At 48.4% G+C, this 22,716-nt stretch overlaps 2 protein-coding genes and 1 non-coding gene across 19 annotated transcripts in view; 1 reads left to right on the top strand and 2 right to left on the bottom strand.

The window, feature by feature from the left end:
• The window catches only part of UBE2R2 (ubiquitin conjugating enzyme E2 R2), a 102,581-nt gene extending 97,719 nt beyond the window's left edge, over positions 1-4,862 (top strand). For both annotated transcript variants that reach the window (XM_054502809.2, XM_054502808.2), the window contains one exon: positions 1,490-4,862. In XM_054502809.2, the coding sequence (XP_054358784.1) occupies positions 1,490-1,709 (220 nt within the window). In that variant the 3' untranslated portion in view covers positions 1,710-4,862. The remainder of the gene's footprint in view (positions 1-1,489) is intronic.
• Positions 4,863-6,143: 1,281 nt separating this feature from the next.
• The window catches only part of UBAP2 (ubiquitin associated protein 2), a 126,460-nt gene continuing 109,887 nt past the window's right edge, over positions 6,144-22,716 (bottom strand). For 13 of the 16 annotated variants that reach the window (XM_063650217.1, XM_063650212.1, XM_054502802.2 and 10 more), the window contains 13 exons: positions 19,363-19,402; positions 17,031-17,187; positions 16,099-16,168; positions 12,236-12,431; positions 11,442-11,533; positions 11,070-11,117; positions 8,660-8,738; positions 8,247-8,452; positions 7,830-7,929; positions 7,637-7,744; positions 7,417-7,484; positions 7,140-7,331; positions 6,144-7,052 (listed from right to left, as the gene is read on the bottom strand). In XM_063650217.1, the coding sequence (XP_063506287.1) occupies positions 6,957-7,052; positions 7,140-7,331; positions 7,417-7,484; positions 7,637-7,744; positions 7,830-7,929; positions 8,247-8,452; positions 8,660-8,738; positions 11,070-11,117; positions 11,442-11,533; positions 12,236-12,431; positions 16,099-16,168; positions 17,031-17,187; positions 19,363-19,402 (1,452 nt within the window). In that variant the 3' untranslated portion in view covers positions 6,144-6,956. Of the gene's footprint in view, positions 7,053-7,139; positions 7,332-7,416; positions 7,485-7,636; positions 7,745-7,829; positions 7,930-8,246; positions 8,453-8,659; positions 8,739-11,069; positions 11,118-11,441; positions 11,534-12,235; positions 12,462-16,098; positions 16,169-17,030; positions 17,188-19,362; positions 19,403-22,716 lie in introns of those variants that run through there. The other 3 variants (XM_063650211.1, XM_063650220.1, XM_054502807.2) reach the window with 2 other exon arrangements.
• Positions 17,834-17,914, bottom strand: LOC129044808 (small nucleolar RNA SNORD121A). The gene has a single exon (XR_008504798.1). It is a non-coding gene; the product is annotated as a small nucleolar RNA SNORD121A (small nucleolar RNA).

Raw genomic sequence — 22,716 nt, 5'->3', positions numbered from 1 at the left:
TAACAGAAGAAAAGCTTCAAGCACAACTAAGAGATTGACATTAGGAAGACCAGGAAGAGTGGTCTAGTCTTGATGACTCAAATTTTTATGATTGTTGAAGGAAACAATTTATTGCTCTGTTCATTCATACAATCAGTATTTATTGCACACCTCTTATGTGCCAGGCTATGTGCTAGGCACTGACTGGGGAAATGGGACTAAGAAAGACGTTTACGCTCACATTCAAATATGTGGAGACAGAAGAGTGAGCAAGCAAAAAATACTAGATAGTGCTAAGTAGGATAATGTGAAAGAATGACTAGATGGCTGCTTTAAATTGGGTTGTCAGGCCAGGCCTTCTCTAAGGTGATATTTAAGCCTTAATATCTGAGGCCTTGATTCTGAGTGACAAGAAGGAGCCAGGCATGTGTGGGGCAGGGGAAGAGCAACTGGTCCAGACAGAAAAATCAACAAGGTGGGTCCGAGATTCCAAAAAAAGACCAGGGTGAACGTGTTGAAGGGCTGGAGAAAATGTAAGAGTGGGTCATGTGGTCGAGTGCAGTGGCTCACGCCTGTAATCCCAGTACTTTGGGAAGCCTAGGTGGGCAGATCATGAGGTCAGGAGTTCGAGACCAGCCTGGCCAACATGGTGAAACCCCATCTCTACTAAAAATATAAAATTTAGCCAGGTGGGGTGGCGGGAGCCTGTAATCTCAGCTATTTGGGAGGCTGAGGCAGGTGAATTGCTTGAACCTGGGAGATCGAGGTTGCAGTGAGCCAAGATCGCGCCACTACACTCCAGCCTGGGTGACAGAGCAAGACTCCGTCTTGGGTGGGGAAGAGTGGGTCGTGCAAGACACTGGAATCTGGCATAGGCATTTGAATTTTACTATCAGTGAAAATTAAGAGGATAATTAAATTAACAATTGTTGGGGCACTTGAGTTTGGTGGTGAGGTGACTAGGCCAAAACTCTTATACCCTAGCCAATCCCCTAAGCACCCCACCCCACATTAAACCAGAGTGGCATGTTTTATTCACATATGCAATCTTTATGATCTAGCCCCAGGAAACTAGGAGGTGTATTAGCCCTTCTATTATCTATTCTTATTCTGGCAGTTATCCCTGTGCTTCACACATGCAAACAACAAAGCATGACATTCCGCCCACTAAGTCAATACCTGTTCTGATTCTTAAGTTGCCGACCTATTGGCCCTTACATGAATCGGAGGACAGCCAGTTGACGAGGTGATTCTGGCTATAACTGATCCACTGCTTTAAACTCCCTTGATATTAACAGTCTATTTCCCCCCCTAAAAAGTCAAAGTTTACTTCAAAATTGTACCCAATGGGTTGAAAGCATTTGGTGTAGTACAGGGTATCTGTCAGATGCTTTCAGGCAGGTACTGAAGTTTGGAGAGCTGAGTCATAAGTAATATTGATTATTTAAGGCCAATTATAAATCTGTCTTAAGACTTACGATAAACAATTTCTGTGTCACCCTCCCTTCAGGAAACAAGTTTCAGCCACTAAGGCCGAAGCAGAAAAGGATGGAGTGAAGGTCCCCACAACCCTGGCGGAATACTGCATCAAAACTAAAGTGCCTTCCAATGACAACAGCTCAGATTTGCTTTACGACGACTTGTATGATGACGACATTGATGATGAAGATGAGGAGGAGGAAGATGCCGACTGTTACGATGATGATGATTCTGGGAATGAGGAGTCGTGACGCGCTCCTTCAGTGCCCCTGTACTGCCCTGCCGTCTCAGGCCAAAGGGAGGGGAGCAAGTGGGGACCTGGCCATGGCCCCTCAGCAAAAACCTATTCACAGCGGGTGGGGAAACACACACAGCTCCTGCTGACTCCCCTTATGGATCTCAGTTTGGTTTTTATGGACCTTTAATGGAGAGAGAGTAACCCTCCACAGAATGTCTGAATTCTTGCATTCTTTACCCTTCCATCACTATATTGATTCTTTTTTAAAAAAACAAACATCAACCCAAACTCCCGCCTCACTTCGTCTCTACAGAATGTTCACAGCAAAACACGTTTGGTCTGTTTTTAGATTCTTGAAGAATTCAATAGTCTTTCAAGATGTTTAATGTGTTTAAAGCTGGGAACCTGTTGGGAGTTCACAAGTGCTGCATATACTGGGTAGCAAAAGAAAATGGAAAAAACCCACAAAACAAACTTTTTAAAAAAAAAAAAAAAAAAGCAAATTTGCCAAGGTTTAGCTGCTCATTTACGTTAGTGTGTGTGCATTCGTTCAGCCCCATGGTGGTGAATTCTGTTTCTTTCCCTTCCTAAGGCTGGGACATGGTGGGCGTCAGGGACTTTGTGCTAAGCCTGATGAAATGTGCTCCTTCAATCTCCATGAAACCATCGTAACATGGAGGCCTCAGCTGCTCTGAGGAGAGAAATCAGACTTTGTTTTTTGAAATCGATTGGGATCGAAAGCCTAAAATAAATATTCATACTTTACATAGAACTGAGCACTTGGTTGCTATTTATTTTAAAGGCAGGGTTATTTTTCCCCCCAGGGAGTGGGGCAAGTGGGGAAGTTGGGATGAGTGTGTGTGGGAGCAGACTTAAAAATCACTATGCTAAGTTGATGCTACTGGGGGGAAAAAGTTGAAACTACTGGTGACCACTGTTGGGAGAGGAAACATCTGTTTTACAGATTTAGCATGGCCTTCCCATCAAAAATACACTCTTACCATGACGTTTTGTTTTTGTTTTTTAAGTAGCCACTTTTAATTACTCAGTATTAATCCTAGGTGCATGTGTTAAGATTTCGGTTTTCATCGAGCTGCTTATACTGATAGTGAAAAACTTGGATGTGTGTGAGATGAGTTACCGCTTTCTTCATTGGACGTGATCTGGACTTTTTTTCTCCTTTCAACATACTTAGGCTGTGGAGCGCAAGCAGAATTGTGCATAGAAATTGTGGCAGGGCTGAGGGAGTTGACTGCAGGCAGTTTTTAGGCCAGATAAGGCTAGATCTTCCTGTGATGCACTCGCTGCAGCTTTTGATTTTCCAGATCTCAATTGTGTTGCTTCAATCAATATTGAGATCCAGCAGCCTTCACCATCCAGGGGACTTCAGAACTTGAAGGTAATTTTTGGTTGTTACGGGGGTGCACCAGATCATAGGAGGGCATTATTTGGAGGAAACCGCTATAACGTAAAATCAGATTTCAGAAGGAAAATGCAGCAAGGACTGACTGTAGTCCTATTTCAGACCCCTGGGCACTAGTGTCAACTCCTCCTTTGGCTCGTAACTCAGAAAGAACCAAAGGGCAGATGAGGGACAGGGGCAGGAGGGATCCTAGGACGGCCAGAGTAGGTGACGATTACTTCCTTAGCTCCTCCTTCCATTCTGATCTCAGGGTTTTCACTCTTCAAACTCCCAAACACATGACTTCTTCCCAGCAGCCCTTCCCGGCCTCTAGTTTGGTCTGGTATGAAATGGGACTGTTTAACAAGCAAGGCTCTTAGGGGACACTGTTGAGCCTGGTCCCAGAATCTCTGTGATCTCCACAGGGCCAGGGTTGCTACTTGCGCCCAGAATCTAGTGGTTTTAGTCAGATCCATGGAACAGAACAGCTTTGTAATACATTGTCAAGTTACCTGATTACAAACTCTCATAAAAAGATGTTGGAACTACCTTTTTACTCCCCATACTTTGTAAGTAATGCTTCCAGATTAACCTGCAAATCTTGTGGAGCCAAAGCCTCTCACAGTGCTCTGATTTACCTCCCCAAAAATGCCCCCAAACCTCCATGCAAGTTTACAGCCAGTAGCTTGGTCTTTCTTATTCTCTTGGAGCCCTAAACTTAAGCCTTTCATTCCCCTTTGCTAAAGCATCTCACCCCCAGGGCAGCCCCAGCACCCTGGCATTGCGGGAGGTGCTGTGCTGCACAGCTCTGTTCCATCAGGCCCTGTTGGCCTGTTACACATTGACTCAGGGAGCCAGAGCGCCAAGTGGAGGTTGTACCTTTCAGCCCTTTGAGGTGTTAAGTGTCAAGGGCTGGGTTTGCCTCTGATGAGTACAATCAGTTCCAGAAGACTGGGTAAGTCTCTTGCTAGCAGGTGGACATTCTGGTATTTTAGACTGACTTAATGAAACCCAGAGGCTGGTTCCAGAGCTCTGTCCCTGAGAACACATCCCTGTGGAAAATACTTGAGTTTGTAATTTCTTTTTTTTTTTCCCTTTCTGGGAGTGGAGGTCTCAGGCTCAATCCGGAACCATGTACGTACAATTTTGCTTATTATTTGGTGTGACATGAACTCAAAATCCTGCATTTTTAGATTCCTTTTCATTCTAATTGAGGCCTCACCAGATGCTCTTCAGTTCTGTGTATTTTGAGGCTGGGTGGAGAAAGTATATGATTCCGCTGTTGATTCTTTCAGTCTTCCCCCCTTCTCCTTTTATCATTCCAGAGTTATTTTCTATTAATTATTAGTCAAACTTTTTTGTAGAACCTTCTTTCCCTTACCCTGGCAAATTGCTTCTTAACTTGCTGGTTTCCTTACGTTTGGGGCACATATTGTAAGAAACTGATTGGAAGGGGAAATGTGCAGCTCTCCACTGAAAAGGAACTCTCCACCCCTCCCATCCTGATAAACAAGGTTTACATTTACAACTAAAAGGATTCAGATGCAATTTTCAACTATTCTGAAACCAGCAGGACACACCTGACTTTAATAGTTTTAGCTGAAATTGTAGATGTTTTTCTTCAGTTTAACTTATGAGCAAAGATTATCTGATGGATTTTGTGTTGACTTCCCCTTTAGTGGTTTATTTTGTCTTTTTCTGCCCATCATCTGTCTACTAATAAAATGTGAAATAAAATACCTGTATTGCTACTTCCCCATGAAATGACCCTCTTCTTTTTTTACCTTGTGTTAAAGAAAACTAAAAAGTGGTCTCATTATCACTGTTACGCTTGCAGATTACGCTAGGGCTCAGCTGAAAAATTAGACGAAAACCAAAACTGGGGAGTCTGCCTTTCTAACTCACCTCCCTGGTGTATCCCCAATCCCTTCAAGCTCCTTATAGACGTAGCCATTTGTTAAACTTGATTCTGAAAACGGGAGCTGATACGAGTAGGTCAGTGAGGGATTGAGGGGTGCTCTGCTGCTTTCCTTAGGCAAACATTTTCACTGTCATTTGTTTTCCTAACTTCTGCTAATAGTAGGGATCAGGCAGATCACCCTGTTTAATAAAAGTCCTAATTTTACTTGTAGACACTTACCTTTTTTCTAGATAAGGTCCCAAGCTGTGGGTTAATAGGAGTATCGGTCCCATCTTATGACAGGACTATCGCTCTCAATTGTAGAGGCCAAAAGCAGAAAAAGTAGATTGTGACCCTAGGCTGGTTCTGACACAATGACCTGACTAGCCATTTTATTTCCTTATTTAACTGATCTGAAGCAGCGATTTAGGAGTGAAAAGAGAGGCTGTAGTACCTTGGGCAACACTTCTAGGCCCTGAGCTTCCTGCCTGCTGGATTGGAGCACAGTTGTGGTTGGCCAACAGGAGATCTGCCTCCTTCCTATGGCCCTTGGCTAGTCCCTGGCTTCTGACCTGACACAAGGTGAATGGTTGGTTGGGCTTTTCTGGAGCAGATGCGTAGCCCTGGATCCACCAGCCTACCTCATGACACCCCAAAACTCACTAGTCACATGTTCTACCATAGCTTTTGACTGCCAATCAAGATTATGTTCAGTTGATGACAAGCAAAAGACAGGTATACCTGTTCATACTTACTTACTCTCCCTTAAGGCCTAGAACCCTGCTCTCAGTTCTTGGCTTTGCTTCAGATTGTTAAAAGTCCACTGAGATTTGGAAAAGAAATTACCCTGCCCTGGTGTCCAGTGGCCAGGGCTCTGTGGGACACTGCCCTATCCCTAAGTCTCTTAAGGAGCTATAAGAAAAGCCAGGTTAACTTTGATCAACATGGCCTGGGCCCTGTAAGGAGGTTTAGCTGTCCTTACAGCCATTTGACTTGGGCCAAGAGGGTCCAGTAAAAAGGAAAACCATTTCTAGCCTTTAGCCTGTGTCAGAAGACTATGACCATGTGGGGTCTCCTTTAGCCCTGTGAAGTCCAGAGCTTCTGCCCTGAGCTGCCCTTCAGTCACACCACACACAGAGACCGTGCATGCTCTCAGAACTTTATTAGGTGGGGATTGGGCAAGAGAAAACCCCTGAAACAGTTGCCCATGTGGTTCAAGACAACTACAATGGAGATGTGTTGCTTGGAGATACCTTTGATTTTTAAAGGGGAGCTGACTGGCTGAACAACTCAGATTTTTTTTTTTCATGGTCAGCTAGTCTCTAATAAGTCTCTAGGGACATTACCAGACCAGAAGCCTGTGTTCTATATGAAGACAAACAGGTGCCCATACTTGTGTTGGGTGGAGGGCTATCGCTGCTATTCCCAGATCAAGATTTGGTGGAAGGAGCCCATGACAGATGACAAAAGGAACAGTTTCTCAAAAACAGAGGTATAAAGTAATTACACAGGAAAGAAAACAATTTCCAAAGGAGTGAGACAAGTCGTGATTCTTCATTGGTACCTGACCCCTACACCCAAACAGCCTTGAACCAGCCCTTCCAGAGACTGCCCCTAATGGCCCACTGGGCAGTGCAGGCTGTGAAGAAGACCTGAAGGCAGGTGGGGTGGGGGTGCTTATTTTGCTACAGTGGAGAAGGGGCTTGAATGGGGAGGGCAGACCTGGCTAACATCTGCCGCCATCCCCCAACTCCCCCCCAGACTTCTATCACATTTACAAATACATACATAAATACATTACATACAATAGCCAGTCTGGGAGGCAGATTCCCCACAGAGGCATGGCTGACACGTGTCTCGGGAATTCTAGGAAAGGGCACTGGGCTCCCAAATATGTGCTCGTGTGTTCTCTCCTGCCCAGGATAAGCCTTGCCCCAGCCCACCCCTCTCTTCCGGGTTTAGTTTGTCCAGTATGGAGAGTTGCCGTAGGCAGGTTTGGAGGCTTGAGACTTAGGCTGCAGGGAGCTGGGCTGGCTGCGCTGACCCGAGCCACTCTGAGGAAGAGGAGAAGGGAAGGCTGTCAAGGCTGGAGCAGAACCCCTGGCCCAGAGCAGGGTGGCTGCCTCCATCACTGTGCTCACCTGGGCATCCTGCGGAAGGTGGTGGTGCAGCAGCTGTGAGTGGGGCTGCTGGTGGGCTGGCAAGATGTGCAGGAATGGTGGGGGCGCATAGCCAGGGGCCGCTCCCGGGGCCAGGGGCCCAGTGGAGCCCAAGGCCGAGGGCAGGCTGAAAGGTGGAGGGGTCCCTGCATGAAATCCCTGCTTGTCAAAAGTCTACAGGGCAAAGAAGACAATGGTGAAAGTCAGGTTGGGCTGTAACTTCCCAAAAACATACACCCAACCCACCTTTGTCCCTCACCTGTGTCTTATTGTAGACAGAACCAGTCATATCAGGTAGACCAGTGGTGCTTGAAGACACTGATACTCCTAGGAGGAAAAGCAGTTGTTCCCCACAGCAGTTGTTCCCAGCTCCAGGCTCCCCACCTCCAGGGTCACCCAGGGGTTGCCCTGCCTGAGAGGGGATCAGGCAGGAGCCCACCACTCCAGGCCTTATCCTGGAAAGGAGAGGTAAACACTACCTTTGCCAGGCCCAGAACCTGCAGACTTGTTTGGTGCCTGCGATGATCCAGCATAGCCACCTTTGGAGTAGTCTCCTGCTGCTGTCCCCTGGGTCAGGTCGTCATAACCTAGCGTGGCAGGGTACAAGAGGCACGTGTGAGCCAGGCAAGCCTGTCTGACCCCGTGTGTCTCTGTCTGGGGAGTACCCCTCACCTGTACTGTAGCCGTGCTGGCCATAACCACCAGCCTGCTGGAAGGGAGGTGTGGGAGTGCTGAGGTTCACCCCATGTTGCTTGGCTGAGGCTGGAGAGACCTAGCGGGGGCAGGCAGATGAGCTATTAGTATAGGAAGAGGCAAGCTGAGGCTGGTCAGGTACCCCTGCCAGAGCCTAAGGCAGCAGGTGACATACCCACAACCACAGGGGACCTGTGTTTTCATTAGTGCAACACATGCTGGACCTAAACACAGCAGGGGAAAAGTGACCTTGTCCCCAGCCTGAACAGTTTCTGAAGACCAGATAAGATGGACTGGAATCACGACCCTCCCTCCCTGCTGGAAGACAGGTCCCAGGTTTCCACCTGCCAGCAACCCAAGGCCAGGAGACACAGTCACACCCGCTGAAATACTCACAAACATGGTGGGGCCATACTGGAAGGCACTGGGCATGCCTGTGTAGTAGGGAAGACCAGTGTAGCTATAGCCAGGTGGCAGTGCAGGGTTCAGGAAGGGCTGCTGGGCTGTGTGGTGGGTCTGTGATTGGCTCTGCTGTGGCTGAGCTGGTGTGGTAGGGGGTGCAGGGGATGCAGAGTCCCCACGGCCAAACTTCGTGACATCACCTAGGAAAGAGCACTGACTCCAGCCACTGCCCTTCCTCCAACCAGAGAAAGGCCAAGCTGGCTTCTGCAAACAGAACAGGTCTGGCTGCCAGCTCAGCACAGGCTGCTAAGAGGCCTCTCTCAGCTTTGCTGTTGCTGCTTCCCAGCTCCTGGAGTTCGCGCTAAGCCGGCCCCGGGCTACTCCTCACATCCATTGAGCAAACTCACCTGGATATGGATTATTAGCTAGGCTCCCATCTCGGCTGGCAAGTGCTGTGGGTGCAGCAAAGGGAATTCCATAGTAGTCCTAGGAGAGACCAGGCAGGCTCGATGAGCGACTGGCCCTGCTTGACTCCCAGGAGAGCAGAACCAGCACATGGAAGTGGTGACGCCACGCTCCTGAAATAGACTGCACGCCTGAAAGCCAGCAGTCCCAGGGAACGCCAAGTAAATGGTGCCCCCTCGGAAGAGTGCAACTAGGCGGCCTGCCTAACACATGAGCACACAGACCAGCCAACCCTGCAGCTTCACCAGGCAGCGCTGCTGGAGACCAAGCCTCACACATCCATTTGACACCACAGGCAGATGCCTGTGTGAATGCCTCGGGCTGAACCAACTTCGCTGGCTTTTCTGTGTGAGAGACTACAGGGCAGCTAGGAAAGCTGACTAAACAGAACAGACCCGAAAAAGGAGGCAACAGAAGTGCAGGGGCCTGAAAGGTTTAAGGGGAGACGGGGCAGTGCCAGGTAGGCACAGGAATAAGCAGGACTCCAGGTGAAGCCTAGAACTGGCCTGTCACCACCTACACTGCTCTCGAAACACTGACATGGCCCAGGACAAGCTTGTCCAACCCACGGCCCACGACAGCTTTGAATGTGGCCCAACACAAATTCATCTTTCTTAAAACATGAAATTTGTTTGCAATTTTTTTAAGCTCATCAGCTGTCTTTAATGTTAGTGTATTTTATGTGTGGCCCAAGACAATTATTCTTTCAATGTGGCCCAAGGAAGCCAAAACATTGGACACCCCTGGCCCAGGACTTGGGGGAAGTATGGCAGATACAACAAAGTGTGGAGACAGAGACGGCAAAACACAGTGGAGCTTCGTGGAGGAGGGGAGGTCTGACCTGACCCTCACTCACCATCCAGGGCCTCGCACTCCTGGACACACCTGGCTCCTGGGGAAAGGCAAAGCCCTTGGGCTGTGCCCGATCCCAGAAAGGAGCCATCCTGGCTGGGAATGGCACTCACACCCTCCAGGAAACCTCCCGGAAACCCATAGCATCCTAGAACCCCCGGGAGAGGCAGGCAGAGCTGGGAACACACAGAGCTGCACAACTGAGGACGGGAGCAGAGAAAGCCCAGAAGGGGGAGCACTTTCACAGAACACGAGAAATCTCCAGGAGGGAACTAGGCTCACAAGCAGCAGAGGTGAACAAACAACCCGAGGGATAGAAAGAGCAACATATCTCAAAAGGTGGGCTCCAGAGGGTGTTTTCTCTAAGGCACAAAGTGATAAAAGCCAAAAGAGTGCTGTGAATAAATGTGGAGACCACGGAGAGCCCCTGAAGCAGAATGAATCCCGGGGCTCAGCACCACCTCTTGCACTTTGGGCCTTTGGCCAGCAGATTAAAGGGCTGCTGGTTTGCACAGTGGGGAGAAGCCGCTCGGCTCCCAGGCTAGGTCTCTGCTTCTGGAAATACGGCCAGCCAGTGGAAAGGGCTACTCTTCTGAAACAAGAGCAGCTCCATCAGCTCTTTGTGGTGCGGCAGAGAAGGGGGCAACACCAACGGGGAAGAAGGCATCACTGCACAAGGGAGAAAGCCTCTTCCTCCAGGAACAGGAAAGACTCCAGCAGAGGCGGTGTCCAAACTGCTTGCAACTCTCTGACAAGTGCCCTGGGAAATGGCAGAGCAAGAAGACAGTGGCTCCCAGGAGGAAGTCCTACCCATGGGCAGGGCAAGGAGCGGGCCTATTCCCCTCTGTCCCCACAGTTCTGTTCATGTGGCTATCCCAGGAAAGGCCCACACTGCATTCTGGCACCAACGGTCAGAAGAAAGAGGCAACCCTGGTCTCAGAGTAAGGCTGCAACCACCAGGGACGTCCCAGGGCAGGCATTCTCACAAATCTAGATGGGAGGCCAGACCCAGAAGAGACCTTAAAGACCATCAGCTCAAGCCACTCACTCAGCTGACTGCAGAAGAGCAGTCACTGGCCACCTCAGACCAAAGACACTATATGGTACTCTGAGGAAGAGGAAGACAGTATAAAACTCCAGGGCCAAGTAAGCAACCTCCATGTCTTGTGTCATATGGTTTTTCTTTTTAAAAAAGAGAGAGAAAACAAGATGGAGGAGGGAAGATAAGGACCCACATTTAACAGGGGGCATGGCCTACCAGGGCCCCAGGGCCCAAAGGCCTTCACATTTCCCAGGGATGAGCACTGGACACTCTGTGCCAAAGCTATGGTCACACCTGGCACAACCGCCAGATGAAAACAGCTTTCTCAGTAGTGGTGCTGAGAGGTTCCTCAGGCAGAGGATCCTAAGGGCCAGAGAGTGTGGCAGCCAAGACCATAAGAGGGGGGACATGTAAAAGATTCTGAACCCTCTGCTCCAACCAGTCCATACCCCACTCACCACTGGCAGCCGTGACTGCAGCATCTGGAGCTCGTCATAGCCATAGATCTGTGTGAGAACCAGAAAGTGTATTTTAGGAACCACATACCATCCCCTGGGAAGCCCAGGTCCTTCTAGGAGTCAAAACAAGGTTGGGGGACTGTAACACACCCGGGAATGGGATCTGGATCAGCTGTTACGGGAACAGATCCTGCCTTCATGGAGTCTAGATGGAAGAAGACCACCAGGGCTCAGCGGGGCGGAGACGGGGGGGCTCAGGGATGGAAGGGCAGCTCAAGGCGGGCAACCTGGGCCCAACGCCAGGTTCCTGCCAGGTGCCAGCCCCCGGGGCCAGGGGAGCTGGGCAGGCCAGGAGTTCCGCCATACACTCACCGGGTAGGCAGGAAGCAGTCCTCCGGGACCTACGAGGTACTGGTTGTGCAGCAGGGGAGGCACCCCCTGAGGCAAGTTTGGGGGTGCTTTGCCTATATAGACGGAAAAATCAAATGGAGTGAAGTGGTCACCACAAAGAGTGAGAGTCCTCGGCTGCTTCAGTCACTGAGCTACCCCAGATGGGTTCAAAGAAGGGCGTGGCCAAATGAGGCAGAGGGTCATTCTACAAAGCAGTGAAGGGGAGACAGAAAGCCCAGCCACCACACTGAGGTTGTTTCAACGTCAGAGAGTTCTGGGCCCAGACAAAAGCAGCCCCTTTCCCCCAATCCCTAAGGTCCCACTGCACTGAGCAAAGAGAAATATAAAGAGAATCTGCCTCCTCCAAAGAGGGCAAGGAAGCCATGCAGTGTCAGGAGAGGGACAGGCTGAGTTCGAAGTCGGTTTTAACAGCAACCATCAAATCATAGTCTGCTGGGCCCACAGACAGCCTAGGTCTGCAGTCGTGGAGCCCACAATAAGTCGTCCCCAGCCCCTCCAAGTCACAATGTCAACTCGGCTCCAGGAAAGAACAAAGAGGAAAGATTGAAAAGCTAGAAGCACGCAGAGGCCAGGAATCCTGCCAGGAAGAATTCATCCCCATCGGGGTGGGGAGACCGGGCCTCAAGGTCAATGGAGCACACAGCACACTTGGCGGGCCTGAGACTCTCCTGACACCTGCACTGCCTTCCTGGGACGCCAAGCAGGCACCTTTGAGGGGCTCAGGGGTGGGCAGGAAAGGCCTCTGGAGCAAATACCTGAGGTCACCAAGGGCGCGGCCCTGCTACTGCTGCTGGATGCACTCGCGGGGGTCCCACCCAGACAGAGGCTGTTCGCGGTGTTCATGCTACTGGACAGGCTGACGCCTGAGGATACGGAACTTGAGACGGAGGTCGCTGCCGTGGAGAAGGTGGCTGAGGACTGGTGGGAAGAGGTGCTCTCCACACTGGCATGCTGGCAAAAGAAAAGCCAGGACACATGGATCTGGAGGCAGAGGAGGAGGGTGCTGGGGAGAGCCTGGCCTGGCGCTTGGGTCCACAGTCTCAAGGCTGAGCAGGCAGGCAATGATGTAACAACCCAGGCTCCCTTAAGGTGAGAGGCTCTGTGCTCAGTGCTCACTGCGGCCCCTCACATAGCAGCTGATTCCAGCCATCAGGATACAATACATAAACTGAACATCAAAACTATTAACATTAAGCTTTAATGACCACAACTCTCTGTAAAAATCCTTCAAGTTGCTCATGCATTGGCATCCAAAATGAGGGCATAGAAATCCCAAGATAACTTCAGATCATAAATGAACACAGACTCTCTGAATACGGGACGAGTACCTACCTCAAAGCAAAGCAAACAGTCTGAGAAGAGGCGAGCACAGGCCACAGGAAGCCCAGCGCAAGTCTCAATCTTTTGGAGATTTCCCTTCTATTGGGATTCTCAGCCACTGTGGTCTGGAAACAACAGGAGGCTGAGAGAGGCCTTTGCTCCAAAACCTGGTGACACCTTTCAGTCCACCAATGCCTCACCAGTGCCCACATAAGAGGGTATGGCCTGCCACTATGCCTGTTTGACAAGGTACCCCTGGGAAGAAAGAGTGAACCAGCGGATGCTCCATCAGCCCCAAGTCCCAGAAGCCCTGCCCAGCTGCCCAAGCCTAGCAACAGGGTCCTATGAAGAACTTCAAGCTCTGAGCAGGTAGGTGGGAGAGGCACACCTAGGTGGACAAAGCAAGTCCCAAAAAAGGGAAGAAAAGCTCTGTAAGAGGGAGACTAGTCTCCAAACCAGGGCATAGAAAGCAGCATATAAACTTGTAGAAGAAAAGCCAAAGAACAGGAAGGGCCCAGGAGAAGGACCCAACCTGCCTCCGCAGACTAACTCTCCGCCGCCATCCCATGCCCACAGGTCACTACCCGCCTGGGCACTGGCTTTAAGGAAGTAACATCCAGAACAGATTCACCAAGGTAAAGACAGCCAAAAACATGGTTTCCTGGGGCTCCAAGGCGTCTTGTTCCTTCAGCACAGATGGGCAGGACCAGACTGGAGAGAGCCCCACCCGGAGCAGGGCAAAGGATGCACTGGCCTGCCCACCATCTAGGTTCTCGCTAAGGAGCCAGACTCTCCACCAACTGCCACAGAAATCTGGAACAGCTCTGACCAGTGCTCGCAAGTGTACTTGGATATATACAACCTTTTAATCTCGGAAGGAAAAATACACATTCCCCATCGCTAAGAGATGCTCACTAGGGAACTAGGTCCTGACTTGCTGAAAGGGACTCAAGAGTCATCTGGCAAGTCTCTTCTCCCTTAGCTGCCCGATGGGGTTCCTGTCTCTGGCCCTCATCTTCCAGAACTGGGAGGACATCAACCTGCTGGATTAAAAGGTCAACACTAATTTTCAAGGCCTCGCTCAGTCCATCCAATGGGGCCTATGCAGTCAACTCCCCAGGATGGGCCCAGAGAAATAAAGGCAGGAGAAGATGCTGAGATTTCCTTTATGTATTGATGGAGAGTAGTAAAGATCTAACTACAAAAAAATGGAAGAAAATACACAGATCTATGTAAAAAAAAAATCATCAACAGCAAACTTAGGGAAAAATACCTGTACTTCCCATCACGAAGGGCTCCCTAATATAGAAATAGAGACCAAAGACCTGACAAAAAAAGGAACCAAGAATATAAATAGCTCACATAGGCCGGGCACGGTGGCTCACGCCTGTAATCCCAGCACTTTGGGAGGCCGAGGCAGGTAGATTACGAGGTCAGGAGTTTGAGACCAGCCTGACCAACACAGTGAAATCCCGTCTCTACTAAAAATACAAAAATTATCCAGGCGTGGTGGTATGATCCTGTAACCCCCGCTACTCAGGAGACTGAGGCAGGAGGATCACTTGAACCCAGGAAGTGGAGGTTGCAGTGAGCTAAGATTGTGCCACTGCACTCCAGCCTAGGCGACAGAGTGAGACTGCATCTCAAAAAAAAAAAAAGCAGATGATAATGGGGAAATGACTATGTGTATGCACTGCGTGTTTTGACTTTTATTTATTAAAAGGATGGAGAAAATGTAAGGGTAGAGCCAAGTAGATGAGAGACAGAAAAACTTTTCATTGTCTATCTTTCCGTAACTTTTCAGATGAAATATTATGAACAAACAGTTGACCCCTGAACAACACAGGCTTGAAATGCATGGGTCCACTTACAGGCAGATTTCTTTTTCAACCCGATGCACGCATGCATAATTTGAAAACACCCGTATTTGGAAGACTGACTTTTCCTATAGGCGGGTTCCACAGGGGCAACTGCGGGACTTGAGAATGTGCAGATTTTGGTGTATGCAGTGGTCCTGGAATGAATCCCCTGCATATATGGAGGGACAACTGTATTAGCAATGTCACAGTTCTGTCATGCTGACAAAGTATGGGACCCACTGGATGAGACGATTCTGGCTGTGGCAGGTTGGAATACATGATCTGGAGTTTTTTTTGGGGAGATGGAGAGTGCAGCTCCCCATGAGTGCAGGAGCACTGGGCTCCCAGGCAGCAGTGGCACGGACATAGAGGACAGCTCCACGGCACTCCTGCTGAGGTCAGCCCACCGCTCCCATGAGCCACAGAGGGCAGAGGCAGGGGGACAGGCAGAGGTGTCCACACTATGCTCTACTTTGAAAGTGGCAGTTTGTGTGTTTTATGATAAAAGATTCTGTGTAAGGTTTGACTTGGAACACTAGAGTGTGAAAGCCACAGCATCAGCCAGATCCAGAGGAAAGGACAGGACGTCCCTTTTCCACCACCTCACTCTGCTGGTGAGCTACTGCCTTCTTCAGAGGACACCAAGTTCATCAGTTTCCTGCCTCCTCCATTCGTCTGCACCCTAATCCTTCCTCCCAGCCTGTGGACCTGCCTACTCCAACCTCACCCGACACCTCCTGTTGTCCAGGAGCATGCACATTTTGTTAATCCAGGCACCTTTCTATCCTCCCAATAGAGGCGCCAGCCTCTCCTAAGTTTTCATTGCATGCCTTCTACAATCCGCCTCCTCCTCTCCATCTCACTACCATTCACTCCGCAACCCACCACAATCTGGCTGACTCCTACCACTTAAAACCATGCTCATGGTTCCAGGACCCACTGAACCACACCTCAATAACCATAATCTAGGGCTACTCTTCGGCATATGAGGACACTTCCCAGCTGGCGCGCCCACTCCAGCCCTCCTGCCTGGCTTCTCGACAGTGCATGTTGGCTTCCACTCCTGTCCTCCACCCTCTAAGACTCCCTTCTCCAACATCGACCTCCTCACAGTCTCTGCCTGAGTCAGGAAAGAAGGCACGAGGAAGGATCAAACAGCAAATTCCTGGGAGCAAGGTCACCACCTGACACTCCTGCCAATAACAGATAAGGTCTGGAGCAACGATTCTTCCCAGGCGCTACAAACTTAGAAAGCAAGATGTCCCCAGATGGTGCCCAGGAAATCAGAAGCTCAAACCAGATCACGTCATCAAGACATTTCAGCCAAGCAACTCTAGATTATCAGATACTAAAAATCAGACTGAAGCCCCAACTGCATGTGACTAAGCTCCAGGCTCCCCAAGCATGGTGGAGGAAGAGGAAGCCGCGCAGACACTTACTGTGTGTGATGTGCTCGAGGAGAGGGCTGCATGTGCAGAGGAGAGGCTGCTCTGCTGGCTGGAGAGGGAACTAGAAGACAAAACAGAGCGCCGTATGTCCACCTGAACAAGTGACTCCAGATGAACAAGACCCATGTGGGTCAGTGAGCTAGATTCAAACTTGTCCCTAGTTCCTAGCAAAGGACCAGCTTCAGACCCATCCTCATTCTTATCCCCACAGAGCCCAGTGATGGGGTCCTGGTGGACAGGAATGACTCGCCATGAGGTCTGGAAAACTCCAGAGCCAGCTTCCCTCAACGACATCCATTTGCTCCTCAGATGCGAAAAGTGAAGACAGAGTTGCACTAAGAACACGGTCATCCTTGACAACCCCATTCAATCTGTGAATGAGGGATCAAAGTTCCTATGCTCAACTCCACATGCCAATTCCCATCAAATCCACTTTTGCTCCTAGCTAAAGAGTGATGGAGAACACTCCTCAGAAGACACAGGTAGCAACGCCACCCATTTTCCTACACCTTGTTCTAATAACATCGTTTCTTCAGCCATGGAAAGTTCAAGTCAGACACCTGCTCAGAAATCCATCATTCTCATTCCACCTCAGTGGCATGGGCCCAGCGATGCCCAGAAAGGCTAGGCTCAGGTACCCTCTGGAGGGTGAAGACAGGTAGGAGGGAGCTGCTGGCCTCACCCTACTCCCAGGGGACCCAGTGCTCTGTGCCAGCAGAGGCGGTACAAGCAGGCAAGGTTTCCATATCTGGTGGTTTTAAGGCACAACCTGGCCAAAACCTAAGCTACAGTCACAATGCAAAAGCCCAGGATATCACGTCAGAGACAACAAGTGTGCTCTGTTCATGGAAGCAACCTTCTACAGGAGCTCCAGGACTTTGCCCCAAGGTACTTCTCACTTTGGGCCCACACCTTCCGCATACCTGCTAAGCTGAGAGAGAGGGCTGCTGGTCAGGTCGCTAGTGTGCTGGGATGTGGACGGCAGAAGTGCAGTGCAGGAGGTGGTGCTGGGCAGGGAGCTCACAGACGGGAGGGCAGAGGGAGGGCCTGTTGTCTTTGGAGCCGGAACAGATGAAGTAGCTGTAAGAAGCATATCTGTTTATTTCTAAAACCAATCCTAAGTACCTGAAAATATGCTGAATATCTTGTGACATGTCAGCCTCAGTTGAGACGTCCATAAAGTTACATTCCCCGGGAAAATGTCAAGCATGTCGCCAGATAGCCCCTTGTCTGTCAAACAACACTATCAAAGGACACACCATGGTCACCTGTTCAAGATGCAGCAAAGAATAGGAAATGACACCTTTATAACCCAATCTATCCTATATGGGGACATACTTTTCCCACCTAAAGGAACCTAAGCTGTAGATGCAACCAGAAAGAAAAACAGGTGCTGATCCTAATATGTAGAATTATAACGTGAGGCAAACTCCTCAAAGGGCACAGCAAGGGGGAGTAAGAAGCTGACAGGCGAGACCACCTACACGTGCTTCCACCAAGTCAGGCTGACTCTACCAATGCTCACGGCCAACGTAAGGTAGATTGGGGTTGATGCATATGTTGTGGAGAGACACAGACACCTAATATCTGCAGTCCAACTGTCCAACACCTACTTCCAAATGCACAGTGAGCATTTCCTTGGTATGTGATTGAATAGATGAATCTCAGAGCACATAAATGAGCTTCAAAGGCTTCAGAAAGGACGTGGAGACACTCAGTCCTAGCTGTGGAAAGACTCAGTCTCAGTGCTGTCCACACATACAATTCAGATATGTGCTTGGAAAAAAAACATCATTGTCTTTTCCAGTTAGGAAAGAGGAGCAACCTTGACCCTTCTAAAACCCAGGGAAAGCACTTGAGTCTCTAAAGGAAGGGCAGGTCAAAAACAAACACAAGCAATGAAAGGGTCAACTTACACCGAGGTCAGTTCTTACAGAGGGCTTCTTTTTATTGGCAGTCTATTCCATATATAAACCTTGTTCATAGATAAACTGTATAAAGACACCACAGATATACCTCACCTAAAACTAAGACCCCAAAACGTACCGCCCTGGGCCTTGTATTATGATGCTAACAGCTTCACAGGAAGCCTCTCTCAAACAAACAAACAAAATGGGGAGGGAAGGGGAGGAGGAAGTGAGGGAGAAGAGAGTATGGGAAATGAAAAGTAGGTTAATGTACACTGCTTCCCAGATACTTTAGTTCTCGACCAATGCCTAGACAAAAGAAACCTGCCACTACCACTGCTAGAGTAAAAAGTTCCTCTGTCATCCAACAAGCTCAGAACGACCAACGAATCTCCAAACAGCCTTGGCAGCCCAACAGTACCAGCAAATGTCAAACCAAAATCCTGGGGCTCCAAATCTGTCATTACAGTTTCAACTGAGGCTCACCTCGGTCTACTTAAGTTCAATATCCGCACTCCCAGAAAATCCTATTTAAAGAGAGTCTTTCTGGCTTCCCCACCCATTTGCCTTCCTGAATAAAGAAAGAAAACTACTATAAACAATCACAGACAAGCTGGCCAACTACAGAAAAGAAGCAATTAACGGATTTGCCTGCACTATCTTTGGTAATCACTGAGCTATTGGAAAGGGGGTCTCATTTTCTCCCAAATGTCCACAGTGAACATATATCTCTCTTTCTAAGCAACAGTCCTTCAGGTCCTAAAGACAATGAGCCTATCTTTCCTGAACAAGAACAGTAAATTTTTGCTTTAGAATTTTTTTTTTTTTTTTTTTTTTTGAGACGGAGTCTCACTTTGTAGCCCAAGCTGGCTCAAGCGATTCTTGTGCCTCAGCCTCCCAAGTAGCTGGGATTACAGGCATGCGCCACCACACCTGGCTAATTTTTCATATTTTAGTAGAGACAGAGTTTCACCATGTTGCCCAGGGTGGTCTCAAACTCCTGAGCTTGGGCAATCTGCCCGCCTTGGCCTCCCAAAGCACTGGGATTATGGGCATAAGCCACCCCGCCTGGCCCAAGCATCTTTAAAATGCATACTGTATGCTGCGCTTGTGGTGCAGTCTGATTAGGGCACAAGAATATGAGACCATCACCTCTTTCTTGTGTGGCTAAGACATTTCTAATAACACCACAGCCAACACCTGGTCCAAAAAAAAAAAAAAGCAAAAGGGCTGCTTTTTAACGAACGAGCCATTGACCAACTGGTGTTTTCCACATCACGTGAGCTATCCTCTTCCTCTGTTTGGTTGGCACCAGCCATGACAAGAGTAAGCTTGCTGCTATACTTACTGTCTAGTGTCTGCTGACTTCGACCCCCACCATGTCCATTCTATAAGGAAAAGAAGAGAACATAAACTTACAAAATGAAATCATTACCTGAGTGGCTTTTTATACTTTCTATAACATATAGCTTAATCAAGAAACAATGATCTCTTTTATTCTATTTTTTAATAAAGAGAAGGTAAACAACAAACTCTCATGCAAGAACAAAAATGTTTAAAAAATTTTTTCACCTCCCCAGGTTCAGGTGATCCGCCCCCTTAGCCTGCCTAGGAGCTGGGTCTACAGGTGCATCCTACCATGCCTAGCTAATTCTTGTATTTTTTGTAGAGATGGGGTTTTGCCATGTTGACCAGGCTGGTCTCCAACTCCTGGGCTCAAGCAATCCTCCTGCCTTGGCCTCCAAAAGCACAGGATTAAAGGCATGAGCTACCACACCCAGACCCAAATAATTTTTTTTTAAAGGTAACTTTTTGAGATGGTGTCCTGCTCTGTCACCCAGGCTGGAGTGCAATGGCGCATCTTAGATCACTGCAAACTCCGTCTCCCAGGTTCAAGTGATTCTCCTGCCTCAGCCTCCCAAGTAGCTGGGATTACAGGCGCGCACCACTACACCAGGCTAATTTTTGTATTTTTAGTAGAGATGTGGTTTCACCATGTTGGCCAGGCTGGTCTCAAACTCCTGACCTCAAGTGATCCGCCCGCCTCGGCCTCCCAGAGTCCTAGGATTACAGGTGTGGGCCGCCATGTGAGCTCCAGCATGGGCAACAGTGACACTCCATCTCAGAAAACAAAACAGAACAAAACTAACAAAGAAAGAAAGAAAGGAAGGAGACAATACCACTATAGATCTCAGAAACATTAAAAGAACAGGAAAGAAATACATTGAAGTTTTATACCAGTAAATTAACAACTTAGATGAAATGGACAAATTCCTTGACATACACAAATAACAAAAGAAACTGAAGCATAGTGGTTCCTAACTGTAATCCCAGCTACTCAGAACGCTGAAACAGGAGAATTGCTTGAGCCCAGGAGTTCATGACCACCCTGGGCACTGTAGCAAAACTCCAGCGCGGAAAAAAAAAAAAAAAAGTCTGAATAGCCCTCTACCAATTGAGGGAATTGAATTTACAATTACAAAACTCCTTGCAAAGAAAACTTCTGGCCCAGACAGCTATACTGGTGAATGCTACTAAATATTTAAGGTAGGAAGGAGAACAATTCAACACAAACTCTTTCTAAAAAATAAAGTGAGACTGGTGGTGATTCAAAAAAAAAAAAAGTGAAAATTATATTGCATGGTAGCACATCAAGAACTAATGTCTAAAACCAGGATGGAAAATCAACAAGTAGCAATATACAGAGGGAAAAGTCTAACAAAGGTTCAATTTAACTGTGTCTGGGGTGTAAATAAGTAAAATTATCTAGCATGCAGTTGAGAATACACAGCATCAAGTTGACAGCCGATGCAGTGGCTCACACCTGTAGTCCCAGCACTTTGGGAAGCCAAGGCGGACATAGCACTTGAGGTCAGGAGATCGAGACCAGCCTAGCCAACATCATGAAACCCCACCTATACTAAAAATACAAAACTTAGCTAGGTGGGGTGACACACACCTGTAGTTCTAGCTACTCGGGAGGCTGAGGAAAGAGAATCATTTGAACCTGGGAGGAAGAGGTAGCAGTGAGTCAAGATCGCACCACTGCACTGGGCAACAGAGCCAGACTCTGTCTCAAAAAAAAAAAAAAAAAATTAAGCTGGGCACAATGGCTCATGCCTATAATCCTGGCACGTTGGGCAGCTGTGGTGGGTTGATCACCTGAGGTCAGGAGTTCAAGACCAGCCTGGCAAACATGGTGAAACCCCATCTCTATTAAAAAAAAATACAAAAAAAAAAAAAATTAGCCAGGTGTGGTGGTGGGCGGCTGTAATCCCAGCTACTCAGGAGGCTGAGGCAGGAGAATCACGTGAACCCAGGAGGCAGAAGTTGCAGTGAGCCGGGACCATGGCACTCCAGCCTGGGCAGCAACAGCAAACCTCCCTCTCAAAAAATAGATACATATATTTACACACACTATATTATCAGATGTATAGTTGTTTTGGGAGGTTTCTTTTGTTTTTGTTTTGAGACAGTGTCTGGCTCTGTCACCCAGGCAGGTGTGCAGTGGTGTGATCTTGGCTCACTGCAACCTCCGCTTCCTGGTTCAAGCCATCCTCCCACCTCAGCCTCCCGAGTAGCTGGGACTACAGGTGTGTACCATCACACCTAATTATTATTATTATTTGTAGAGGCAGGGTCTCATCATGTTGTCCAGTCTGGTTGTGAACTCCTGGGCTCAAGTGATCCACCTGCCTCAGTCTCCCAAATTGCCAGGACCACAGGCTCGCACCACCACGCCCAGCCACTTTTTGTATTTTTTGTAGAGATAGAGTTTTTTGTCATGTTGCTGAGGCTGGTCTCGAACTCCTGACCTCAAGCAATCCACCTGCCTCCACCTCTCAACGTGCTGGGATTCCAGGCATAAGCCACCATGCCCAGCCCAACATGGTTGTTTAGATTATGTAAGAAATGTTACACGATGAGCTTCTCAAAAATTTATGTTGAAACAAAAACAGCTTGTCATTGGCCGGGCGTGGTGGCTCATGCCTGTAATCCCAGCACTTTGGGAGGCCAAGGCAGGCAGATCACCTGAGGTCAGGAGTTCGAGACCAGCCTGGGCAACATGGTGAAACCCTGTCTCTACTAAAAATACAAAACTTAGCCAGCATGGTGATGGGTGCCTGTAATCCCAGCTACTCGGGAGGCTGAGGCAGGAGAATTGCTTGAACCCGGGAGGCGGAGGTTGGAGTGAGCCAAGATCATGCCATTGCACTCCAGCCTGGGCAACAAAGCAAGACTCCATCTCAAAAAAAAAAAAAAAAAAAAAAAAAAACAAGCTTGTCATTGAAATTTCCATAGTTCACATGGTTTTTCTTGTTTTAGTGCCCATCTGTCAGGATATAGACTCTAACTTATTTCTGTCAAAGCGTCTCTGAGAATGTAATTTTAATCTGTGGATATTCCAGGCTGTGGAAGGGGAAGAGAAGAAGGAAGGGAGGATGATCCATCCAAGACGGACAAGGCACACAAATATTTTTCTAAATGTTTAGTTGAAGGGAATGATGAAAAAGACAAAACATGGAAAGCTCCATTTTACTCAGCTAATATGTTCCAAGATTCTATTCCTGTTTGTGATTTTATGTCTCATTAGAGGTAGAGTGGCATAATCTCAGAAAACGTAGCTTAAAAACATTATTTGATTTCCTATGTCTTTTTTTTTTTTTTTTTTTTTTTGAGATGGAGTCTTGCTCTGTCACCC

This window comes from Pongo pygmaeus, chromosome 13 (assembly GCF_028885625.2).
Source record: "Pongo pygmaeus isolate AG05252 chromosome 13, NHGRI_mPonPyg2-v2.0_pri, whole genome shotgun sequence".
Taxonomy (NCBI): Eukaryota; Metazoa; Chordata; class Mammalia; order Primates; family Hominidae; genus Pongo; species Pongo pygmaeus.
This window is presented reverse-complemented; position numbering and strand designations above follow the sequence as displayed.